At 45.2% G+C, this 11,057-nt stretch overlaps 1 protein-coding gene across 2 annotated transcripts; it reads right to left on the bottom strand.

Annotated features, from left to right (window-relative positions):
- Nucleotides 1-5,033: 5,033 nt before the first annotated feature.
- On the bottom strand, nt 5,034-8,112 carry LOC139071711 (uncharacterized). Of its 2 annotated transcripts, XR_011521537.1 has the most exons (10): nt 7,564-8,062; nt 7,296-7,470; nt 6,920-7,215; nt 6,633-6,811; nt 6,304-6,552; nt 5,754-6,151; nt 5,574-5,657; nt 5,309-5,449; nt 5,181-5,225; nt 5,034-5,089 (listed from the first exon to the last, which is right to left on the bottom strand). XR_011521537.1 is itself a non-coding variant. In XM_070554599.1 (9 exons), the coding sequence occupies exons 1-8, from the start codon at nt 8,054-8,056 to the stop codon at nt 5,326-5,328; spliced, it is 1,998 nt and encodes a 665-aa protein (XP_070410700.1). In that variant the 5' UTR covers nt 8,057-8,112; the 3' UTR covers nt 5,084-5,225; nt 5,309-5,325. The 2 variants fall into 2 exon arrangements, 1 of the variants encoding a protein (XP_070410700.1); XM_070554599.1 differs by having other exon boundaries at nt 5,084-5,225; nt 7,564-8,112.
- Between the last annotated feature and the right edge of the window lie 2,945 nt (nt 8,113-11,057).

The following is an 11,057-nucleotide window of genomic DNA, read 5'->3' as shown; positions in this document are numbered from 1 at the left end:
ATTGAAAGTTGTTAAACCTGTGCATATGAAACATAAAACGCTTTTTGTTTATAGATTTATTGTGAAATAATGGAAGTTGTGCTTGCTCCCTTTCCTGTTGGGCAGTTGTGATTTCTGTCCATTGACTGCGGAGGTGCTCCGGCGTCCGGCAAAAATAGAATCAATCCTATTTTTGCCTGATGGCGGAACGGGCCGCACGGCCGCAGTAATGGAACAGCTCTGATTGACCACAGTGGGTCGGTTTTTGCTGCGGAGTTTGTGCCGGAGCGGAGTGGAGATAGTGGAATTTTGGGGTTAGAGGTTCCTACTGGATTTGCCACCTCAAATTCATCAATATACAAGCCCAGTGCTATTCTGAAATCACCTTCTGCTAAAATGGCATTTTCGCTAAAGGGAGAACCATCTCTGTAGTTACTGTATTCACTACTTTTAGAGCTGCAGTGGGTGAGAGCTTTATCTAAAACAGAGATCCCTAACAGGCGGACCTGGGTCCGGATCCGGACCGTGCTGTCTGGTGTGGACCCGAGCCTAATGCCAAAATAAAGTTCGCCTAATTTTATAACCGCTTCTGGCCGGTGCAGCTATTGCATTCTTTACAGTAGTATTCTAGCATCCATGAACACCCACAGGCCAATTGTGCGCGATTTTAGCCAGACCACGTGACACCAACAAGCCAATAACATGTTGCATTCCTGCCAGAAAATACAGCCGATACGTAGCGAAAATAAACGGTTCAGACGCCGGAGAGAAGGAGAGCAGCGAAGAGCATAAATTCGAACAGAGAAAACGAGAGATTCAGGCGGAGAGCGGTGGAAAGAAGGAGACATTCAGGCAAAGAACAGGAGAGCAGTGACAAGGAGAGATTCAGGTGGAAAGGAGGAGGAATTCAGGCAGAGAAAAGGAGAGCGGCGACAGGCAACATGGAGAGATTCAGGCGGGTGAGACGGAGAGAAGTAGAAAAGCAGAAATGGCAGCCTCTAAAAAACGGAAAGTGGACAGCGAAAATGGAGCATTTAATCCAGAATGGACAGAGTCATTTCTCTGTGTTCTTCCCACTGGTGGCACAAAACCTGTTTGTCTCATAGGTTCAGAAACAGTGGCACTTATTAAAAATGGCAATGTGAAACGCCATTATGAGACAAAACACAAATGTTTGGAAGAAACATATCCCCTCAGATCAGAAGTAAGATCAGAGAAAATACGTAGTCTCAAAGCCCAATATGAACCTTCCACCAGGATCCTGAGCCACACGTTCACTGCTCAGCAACGAGCCCATGGGAGTTCCCTCAGAGTTTCTTGGATTTGGGGTCAGCACAAAAAACTATTTACTGATGGAGAGGTTGTCAAAGAGTGTATGACAGCAGTTGCTGAAACACTTTTTGAAGGAAAAGAAAAACAAGAAGTTTGTGAAAAAATAAAGCAAATCCCCATATCAGCATCACCTGCTACAAAGAAAAGTGAAACACTGACTCAGGAAGTTGTAGCCCAGCTAGATGAAGCCATACAGAAGGCACCATGTGTGGGTTTGGCTGTGGATGAGTCCACTGACGTGTGTGATAATGCTCAGCTGTTGGTTTATGTGAGGTTTTATTATGCAGAGCAGAACGTTTTCTGTGAAGACCTGCTGGGTATTACTCCTCTTCAGACCAGCACAACAGGAGAGGACATCTACCTGGCCATTATGGAGATGTTGGCAAAGAGGAATTGAGCCTACAAAAGTGATTTCAATAACTACAGATGGAGCCCCTGCTATGATAGGGAGAGAAAAGGGAGCTGTAACAAGAATGAATTTGCCATTTCCCTGACATCATTTTGACATCATTTCCCTGACATTTGTCTGTCAAATGCAATAAGTGCCATTTCCCCTATATTTGTCCAGCAAATGGCAAAATTTTGCATTTCACCTATACATTTGTAGGGCAAATGGCAATTTGCCATTTCCCCTACATTCGTCCGTCAAATGGCAAGTTATTGCCATTTCCCATACATTTGTCTGTCAATTGGCAAAAAAAACTGCCATTTCCCGTACATTTGTCCGGCAAATGGAAAAGTATTGCCATTTCCACTACATTTGTCCGTTAAATGGCAAAGTATTGCCATTTCTCTAACATTTGTCTGGCAAATGGTAAAATATTGCCATTTCCCATACATTTGTCTGTCAATTGGCAAAAAAAACTGCCATTTCCACTACATTTGTCCGGCAAATGGAAAAGTATTGCCATTTCCACTACATTTGTCCGTTAAATGGCAAAGTATTGCCATTTCTCTAACATTTGTCTGGCAAATGGTAAAATATTGCCATTTCCCATACATTTGTCTGTCAATTGGCAAAAAAAACTGCCATTTCCACTACATTTGTCCGGCAAATGGAAAAGTATTGCCATTTCCACTACATTTGTCTGGGAAATGGCAAATAATTCCCTTATCAATCAAAGGATCTGTTTGGGTCCATCTGTCTGCCTCAAAACAAGATACAGATGTGTGGTCTTTACAGGGACACTATATAAAAAATGCCAGCTACTTATTAAACAAGAGTCCACACATTTAACTGTATTTAAATGGAACCCAGAAAAATGTGGTCTGGCCCCTGATTTCAGCATTCGTTCGACAGTGTTGTAGTTTCTCTGTGTCCAGGAGGTCTGAGTTAAGTACTGTAGAAAGGGTCTCCCATCCAAGTTTAATCCTGACAGCATCTTGCTAAGGTGGTGAAATAATGTCCAAAAGTTCACCTTGCATAATTTTCACTTAGCACACTTTGGACTTACAGGTGCTGGCCAGTAAATTAGAATATCATCAAAAGGTTGAAAATATTTCAGTAATTCCATTCAAAACGTGAAACTTGTACATTATATTCATGCAATGCACACAGACCAATGTATTTCCAATGTTCATTACATTTAAATTTGATATTCATAAGTGACAACTAATGAAAACTCCAAATTTGGTATCTCAAAAAATTAGAATATTCTGAAAAGGCTGAATATAGAAGACACCTGCTGCCACTCTAATCAGCTGATTTACTCAAAACACCTGCAAAGGCCTTTAAAAGGTCCCTCAGTCTTGTTTTGAAGGCACCACAATCATGGGGAAGACTTCTGACTTAACAGCTGTCCAAAAGACAATCATTGACACCTTGCACAAGGAGGGCAAGACACAAAAGGTGATTGCTAAAGAAGCTGGCTGTTCGCAGAGCTCTGTGTCCAAGCACATTAACAGACAGGCGAAGGGACGGAAAAAATGTGGTAGAAAAAAGTGTACAAGCTCTAGGGATAACCGCACCCTGCAGAGAATTGTGACGACAAACCCATTCAAAAATGTGGGGGAGATCCACAAAGAGTGGACTGCAGCTGGAGTCAGCGCTTCAAGAACCACCACGAGGAGACTCATGAAAGACATGGGATTCAGGTGTCGCATTCCGTGTGTCAAGCCACTCTTGAACATGAAACAGCGCAAGAAGCGTCTCGCCTGGGCCAAGGACAAAAAGGACTGGACTGATGCTGAGTGGTCCAAAGTTATGTTTTCTGATGAAAGCAAGTTCTGCATTTCCTTTGGAAATCAAGGACCCAGAGTCTAGAGGAAGAGCGGAGAAGCACAGAATCCACGTTGCATGAGGTCCAGTGTAAAGTTTCCACCGTCAGTGATGGTGTGGGGTGCCATGTCATCTGCCGGTGTTGGCCCACTCTGTTTCCTGAGGTCCAGGGTCAATGCAGCCGTCTACCAGGAAGTTTTAGAGCACTTCATGCTTCCTGCTGCTGACCAACTTTATGGGGATGCAGACTTCACCTTTCAACAGGACTTGGCACCTGCACACAGTGCCAAAACCACCAGCACCTGGTTCAAGGACCATGGTATCCCTGTCCTTGATTGGCCAGCAAACTCGCCTGACCTTAACCCCATAGAAAATCTATGGGGTATTGTGAAGCGGAGGATGCAATACGCTAGACCCAACAATGCAGAGGAGCTGAAGACGACTATCAGAGCAACCTGGGCTCTCATAACACCTGAGCAGTGCCACAGACTGATCGAGTCCATGCCACGCCGCATTACTGCAGTTATTGAGGCAAAAGGAGCCCCGACTAAGTATTGAGTGCTATACATGCACATTCTTTTCATGTTCATTCTTTTCAGTTGGCCAACATTAGAGAAACAAACATTTTTTCATTGGCCTTTAGAATATTCTAATTTTCTGAGATACCAGATTTGATGTTTTCATTGGTTGTCACCTATAAATATCAAATTTAAATGTAATGAACATTGGAAATACATTGGTCTGTGTGCATTGCATGAATATAATGTACAAGTTTCACGTTTTGAATGGAATTACTGAAATATTTTCAACCTTTTGATGATATTCTAATTTACTGGCCAGCACCTGTATATTCTCAGCCTAGTTCAGGGCCATGAGGTCCATTTCTAAAATACAAATGTCAACAGTTTGCTATTTTAATGACATCTGTATGGCAAATGGCAAAAGTTTGTCATTTCCCCTACATTTGTACAGCAAATGTTAAATGTTTGTCATTGTACATACATTTGTAGAACAAATGGCAAACGTTTGTCATTTCACCTACATTTGTAGGGAAAATGGCAAATCTTTGCCATTTTATATACATTTGTAGGGAAAATGGCAAATGTTTCTCATTTTACCTACATTTTTTATGGACAAGGTCAAGTGTGTGTGTGTGTGTGTGTGTGTGTGTGTGTGTGTGTGTGTGTGTGTGTGTGTGTGTGTGTGTGTGTGTGTGTGAAAAACAAAACAGCATGTTTTCAAAAACTCTGCTTTATTAGCAAATACTTCAGAGTTTTGTCGACTTTTATTCGATTTTATTAAATCAAATAAAAAATAAAGTAAACCAAATCAGACTGTTGCATAAGTTAACAAAAAACAGTGACAGTGGCATAAGCTGTCCAATGCCCCCCAATATAACCATATATATATTATAATATAACCAAATGAAATTTAAAGCATTGTGTAAAATGACTACTACAAAACTACCCTCGTCTTGAACCGGAGCGTCCGCCTTGCCCGCTGACTCTTCTTCTTAGCAGTGAGTTTCAGCGGGCTGAGGACAACCTTGGCAAACTGACGCTGATGTGTATAGGAAAACAGAAAACATTCATTAGTTCTTTCCAAACAGGAAAACATAAAATGATCAAAATACGAAATGAACAATGCTCACCAACACTGGCTTGGCCCTTCGGGTGGTTCTTTTCTGTGTGCGATCCTGCAAAAGATACACGAAAAGATTCAAGTTTAGAAATGACAATAGAGCTCAATGACAGATGAAGAATTTTCCATTGTACTTACAGCTGGCACACGTGAGCTCAGGGGAGATGAGGCTGGCTCAGGCTCCTCTGTTTGCTGAGGTTCTCGTGCTTGCTCATCTTCTTGTGTTTGCTGAGGTTCTGCTGTTTCCTGAGGTTCCTCGGTTTGCTCCGGCTGTCCAGCCTTACAGTGGAACACAATAGTGATAAAGTCATCATCATCATCGTAATAAAGCAGTCTTCAAGGTTAACAGCCAGAAGCAAGTGAACCCAGGATCCTGTCAACAATGGCGACTGAAAGAACTCACCTCAGAAGGTTGTCCAGGCAGCGCTGGGGCGGTCGTCTCCGTGGCGTTCGTCTGCGGCTGTGCGCCTTGGACAGGTGTGGTTTGCTGAAGAATGAACACATAATGAAATCATCATAAAGCGGTGAGGGAGGGTCACCGTGCTCCACATCTCACATCCATTCAGAGTGTGAATGAACTTACACCACGACGGTCGCCCTCGTCCTCTTCCCGAGAGTCGTCGTCTTCCTCCTCCTCAGAGTCAGAGGTACCGCTTTCTTGGTAGCTGACGTGGCCCTCCTCCTCTGTTTCCGACGTGCTCTCCTTACGCCGCCGGCCCTTCCTCGACTGAGGGAGCCGAGAAGGCCAGAGGTGTCCGCAGAGTCTGTTCCGCTCGGCAACCACAGTTCCACAACAGCCGGGATGTCTAAGGGAGCCTGGATCTCCTGTGTAGTGTCCTCCAGTGTGGCCTGCTCGAACATGTCTCTGACCGCGCTGCTCTTGAACGGGTCAAAAAACACAGAGTAAAATTTCTCTGCCGTGTGGACGTCGTGGCACATGGAAATCATCTGCCTCGCTTTAGGCGTGTGCTTTTCCTTGGCCTGAAGCCGTGAAGCAAAGAAGAGACACGAAAATGCAGTGAGTATTTTTGTCTTTAGTCCAGCAAATAACTTGCTGGCTGTGGTTGGTTAAGAGCTCATCTACACAAAGTGCGACATATAGGGTCACACATCAATGCTGGTAAACAACTCACATATGATGCTACGGCGGTCCTGAGGTCGGTGAATGTGGGCTTTCCTGCCAGCCCCATCTCCTCCCACGCCATCTGGAGGTACCGGACGAGGTTCTTATTTGGCCGCGGCGTGGCTCCAAAGAACACCAGATTTCCTTCTGGCTTCAGCGTCCGGCGGACGGCCAGCCACCTTTCCATCCATTCGAATTCGTCTTGTTTCAGGAACACCTGCGCGTAGCCGAAGAATCTACTGGTCTTGTGCTCAGCGATCTGCAACAGAGGACACCTCGTGGTTAAACATGAGAGAAACGAGGCCCAAAGCAAAGACAAAGGAGTGTTTTTCTACTCACGTTGATGATAAACCCGGGGCCACCGGGTTTGTACTCGTTGCGGGCGTCCATCACCTCCTTCACCTTCATATTGGAGATGATGCCCGTCCGGTGTCCGTGGATGGACGCTATCAAAGCGGCAAAGTAGCCGAACAAGCGGTAGCGGAGTTTCTGGTCCCTCGGCTCCTTCTCCACTTGTTCTGTGAAGATCAAAGACAAGTGAGCTCTGTTTAACATGTCCGCTCGACAGAACCCTAACCCGTCGTGACATCCTCCAAAGCGTAAACACCGACATCACCGATTCTTACCCAGCAGCCCGGGAATGGTTTGACGGCAGCGCTCGCGGCAGAGGCGGAGGTCGGACGCGGGGATGAGCCGCAACTGTTTTGCATGCTTGACCTTCATCTGATGGATGCTGACGTCCCTCATAAGAGGTCTGATGCACTGCAGGATGGTTCGCATCACCGCAGTGACGTGGGTCCGACTCAGCCGGCACTGAGGCGGCAGCGTCTCCTTGAAATACCTCATGAAGGAATACACGTTCCTGAGATAGAAGGTGACGGTTGTCACCTTCTTGCCACATTTTCTCAGATGACCGACCCACCTGAAGAGAACATAATAGAAAAAGCTCAACACTTTGTTTTTCTTTGTGATTTTGCCTGACTGCAGGTGATGTACACTTACTCCACGATGACCTCCGTGCGCGACAGGAAGGTCCAGTCCCACACCTTAAGGGCCCCCACTGCCATAAAGTTGAGGAACCTCCTGACCCTCATGACTTTGGAGGCCACGTTGTCCACCTGCTTATGTGACTTCTGGACCCCTTTGAGGAAATGCCGGTAGTCCTCTAGGTATTGTTCTGTGGAGACATGTTCACGTAGCAATTAACAAGGAGGAATCCTTTGGGAAGGATATTCATCGAGACGTGAGGTAAACAGATATGAAAACTAACCCATTGCTGCCGAGAACCCGGACAGCAGCGAGGAGGGACTCGGGCGAGGAGTCGTTGCCAACTCCCGTGGCGACAGGGGCTCTTCCTCTTCGGGGGACTCTGGGGAAGACGGGCTGCCACCGGTGTGGTGCACCTTCCTGGTCCTCTTGGCCGGTGGAGGAGACTCCCGTCCTTCTCTCCGGCCAGAAGACAGGGAGACGCTGTGGGCCTGTCCGCTGACGCCCGCCGCAGCCGAGAGGCTTTCCCGAGCAACCCTGGGCATCTTCACTTTGGATGTGCGGCAGGACGGTGGTGGTGGTGATGGTGGTGATGGAGGTGATGTTGGGGAGGGTGGTGGTGGTGGTGGTGGTGATGCTGAAGGGGAGGAGGTGGCTGAGGAAGAGGTGGAGGCAGGCGTAAGTGGACGGACGTGCACGGAGGGCGGGCTTTTGCCAGCGTGCTGGGAGGACGGGCGTCTGCCAGCTGCAGCAGAACTTCCTCCCGGCCGCTGCATTGCTGCAGCTGACGAGGACGGACGAACGTCCACCTCCTCCGGAACAGGGAGGCTTTTAGTGATTTTCTAAAAAATAAAAAAAAAGCCAAGAAAAAGAAACAAAATGGTTATTACATGTGAATGTCACTGTCCAGTTTATAAATATAGCACATTTCCAGCAGTCAGAGACAGCACAAAGTGCTGTACACAGACCATCAGAAAAAATTCAATGATAAAACACGTGGTTTAAAGGAGCAACTTGATCACGTGCTTGCTGAGTATTATTTCATGACTTAAATCGAATTTATAAGCATGTGTAACTCACAGTACCAGTCCTCCTCTCAAATTTGGACACTCTCCGGTGGTAGAGGCAGAAGATCTTTCTGAGGTGGTCAAGCTGCAGCTTGACACCCTCGTACTTCCTCTGCAGGGTGTTGCAACCCATGCAGCTGGCCTGAGGTTCGGCCTCCTCCTCTGACCAGACGTCAGAGTCCTCTTGCTGGTCCAGCTGGCTCATCATTGGAGGGCGAGGGACAGTGGCCCTGAGGGCTGCTAGCTGGTGGATAGTGACATTCTTCTGGGCCGTGTCTACGGCCCGTTGCAGCTGCTCCTTGCTCAGCTCCGGGTGACATGATTCCAGGTGTTTATCACACCTGGAGGACATGTAACTGCAGCCAGAGGCGGGGCAGGGCTCATATCGGAAGAAGACCCGCCTGTTCGCCAGCTTCAACAGAAGCCGGCACTGAGGCGGCTGCGTGTGGACAGACAAAACCGGAGTTTTAAGGTCGGAGTTGTGGGCCCTTTTGAGGTGGTGCGACAACGCCGCAAAAGGGCGGCCACAGATGGGGCACTTAGAATATTTGGATGCCATGGTAAAATGCTCGCTATGAATGACAGTGTGTCTAAGGAAGGGAAATAGAAGAAAGTGTTAATTTCTGACCCTTGTGTGACGCTACACAAAGTCACAGAAGTGTCCTTGTCCAGTAAATGCTCTGTTCCACACCAAATCCTGTGTAAACACTGGTGTGTGCTCATGTCCAGCTGTCATAAATGTAATAACGCAGTGTAACAGCTAACCTGTTGAGCTTATTGCAAGGAACTACAACTTTAACATGACAAAGACTACAAAATGACACCCTCTAGTGGCTAAAAACCTTTGCTTTGCTTTAAGAGAATTTCCTGCACAGCTTATTAAAAGCTTCAAACACTTTTGGACATGTTATGCATTGTAGTCATTTATATTTATACAACCTGTAGTTTATTTGTGTGTTGTGCTGCTAAACTCTTCCCATTTTATTAAATGAGATTGATTTGCACTGATTTCACTCTGAGAAAAGGTGGTTTTTAGCACTCTGTTGAGCTTATTGTAAGGAACTACAACTTCAACATGACAAAAACTACAAAATGACAACTTCATGCACATGTTCTATTCACTAGTCACGCTAAGATTGCACTTTAAACCATTTAATTATTAAAGAGAAGCGTGGACACGATGCTTACCTGTAGATGAACTCCAACAAAGGACTGGTGCCGGACAGGTGTCGGTACAGAATCTGCTCGGGTGCAAGATCGGCTCGGGGTCCTTCGACTGCCGATGACGTCAAAGTACGGCAAACAGACTCGGACAAAATACACTACACCTCTATACTGTTGAAAAGAATTTAGCACTTTCGTTATTAAAATAACGTTTCTTAAGACGTAAGTTTGTGTTTATAATGGTATTTGTAAAATAAAACACTATATCTTATTCATAATGTTGAACTCCTCTTTGAGCACATCCCTTGAAGAATCATAGGTATTAGCAACACCTGTGAAATTGTAGTTGCAGGAAAGAAGTGTGTCCCGTTTATTTAAGTATTTTGTGTTTAGAGTTTTTGACGTATTGTCATAGACTGTAGCTGCTAGCCAAAACTCTGGAGTTAAAAGTTTTCTGGCTTTACTAAAAAACCTGTCTGTATTTGTTTGATTGATGGTATTTTTACTTTCTTTTTGACTCCAAATGTAATCATTTGGCACGTTTGTAATTCATTATTTGCAATAATGTAATCGGCGATGTTAGCATTAGCATTCCTATGGGTTTTTCCATGTATATTAGCATTGCGCTAACCACTCGCTGCCAAATTGCAGCCTTTGAGATTAGAACATCTCCTGGCTTTAGTAAAATACCTGTCTGTACTTATTTGATTGATGGTATTTTTACTTTCTATTAGACTCCAAATGTAATCATTTGGCACGTTTGTAATTCATTATTTGCAATGATGTAATCGGCGATATTAGCATTAGCATTCCTATGGGTTTTTCCATGTATATTAGCATTGCGCTAACCACTCGCTGCCATGTGTTTATAAAACGCCAGTTCACAACTAAAGCCATCTAAAGGCACTTTACTAAGCATATATTCTCATTCAAATGACTTATTATAAAGTGCATTGATTTAAGTTAATTATTTCAATTATGTAAACGTTTTTTATCTAAGGAAACCCAGCAGGTTCACTCTCCAGCGACTGTGGAGAGGAAAAGTCCTCTCTAACAGGAAGAAACCTGACTCAGTATGAGCCGCCATCTGCCACGACTAACGGGGGGTTGAGAAGACTGCTAATAACATAAATAGATAAACTCGATTATAACTTTCTATGCTAAAAAAAGCAAGGGGTTTACGGAGGGGGGACATTTACCGGTTGGCAGTAAATACTCTCTTGTTTTGGACGGGGGAGAATTATTCACCGTCCACTGATTCCAGATTCTGGAAATGAAATGACAATATTTGGTACGGAGTGTCTGCTTTGGTTCAACACAAGGTAGATCACTACAGTCTGATGCTGACAAGTCTGAATCCAAACTCACATCTTTTAGTTCATCAATTGGAGCAGAAGTGTTTGTGCTCCTGCCTTCAACCCCGTCATTATTTCATGATTCATTTCCACATATAGGCTGTTCCTGGCATCAGCAAGGTGCTCCATGGTGATGAACCTGTGCTCCAGCGCTGCAGCTGGAAGGATCCTATCTGCCGGGGTCACACATA

Source organism: Nothobranchius furzeri, chromosome 9, assembly GCF_043380555.1.
Source record: "Nothobranchius furzeri strain GRZ-AD chromosome 9, NfurGRZ-RIMD1, whole genome shotgun sequence".
Classification (NCBI taxonomy): domain Eukaryota; kingdom Metazoa; phylum Chordata; class Actinopteri; order Cyprinodontiformes; family Nothobranchiidae; genus Nothobranchius; species Nothobranchius furzeri.
The sequence above is the reverse complement of the archived record's forward strand: the minus strand, read 5'-3'. Positions and strand labels throughout refer to the sequence as shown.

What these genes read in the sequence shown, in the direction of transcription:
- LOC139071711 (XM_070554599.1), bottom strand. Translation starts at nt 8,056, where the DNA reads ATGCAGCGGCCGGGAGGAAGTTCTGCTGCAGCTGGCAGACGCCCGTCC. An exon ending in CGCACGGAGGTCATCGTGGA is followed by an intron (nt 7,216 to 7,295) that starts GTAAGTGTACAT and finishes TGTTCTCTTCAG; the next exon opens with GTGGGTCGGTCATCTGAGAA. An exon ending in TGCCTGGACAACCTTCTGAG is followed by an intron (nt 5,450 to 5,573) that starts GTGAGTTCTTTC and finishes TTCCACTGTAAG; the next exon opens with GCTGGACAGCCGGAGCAAAC.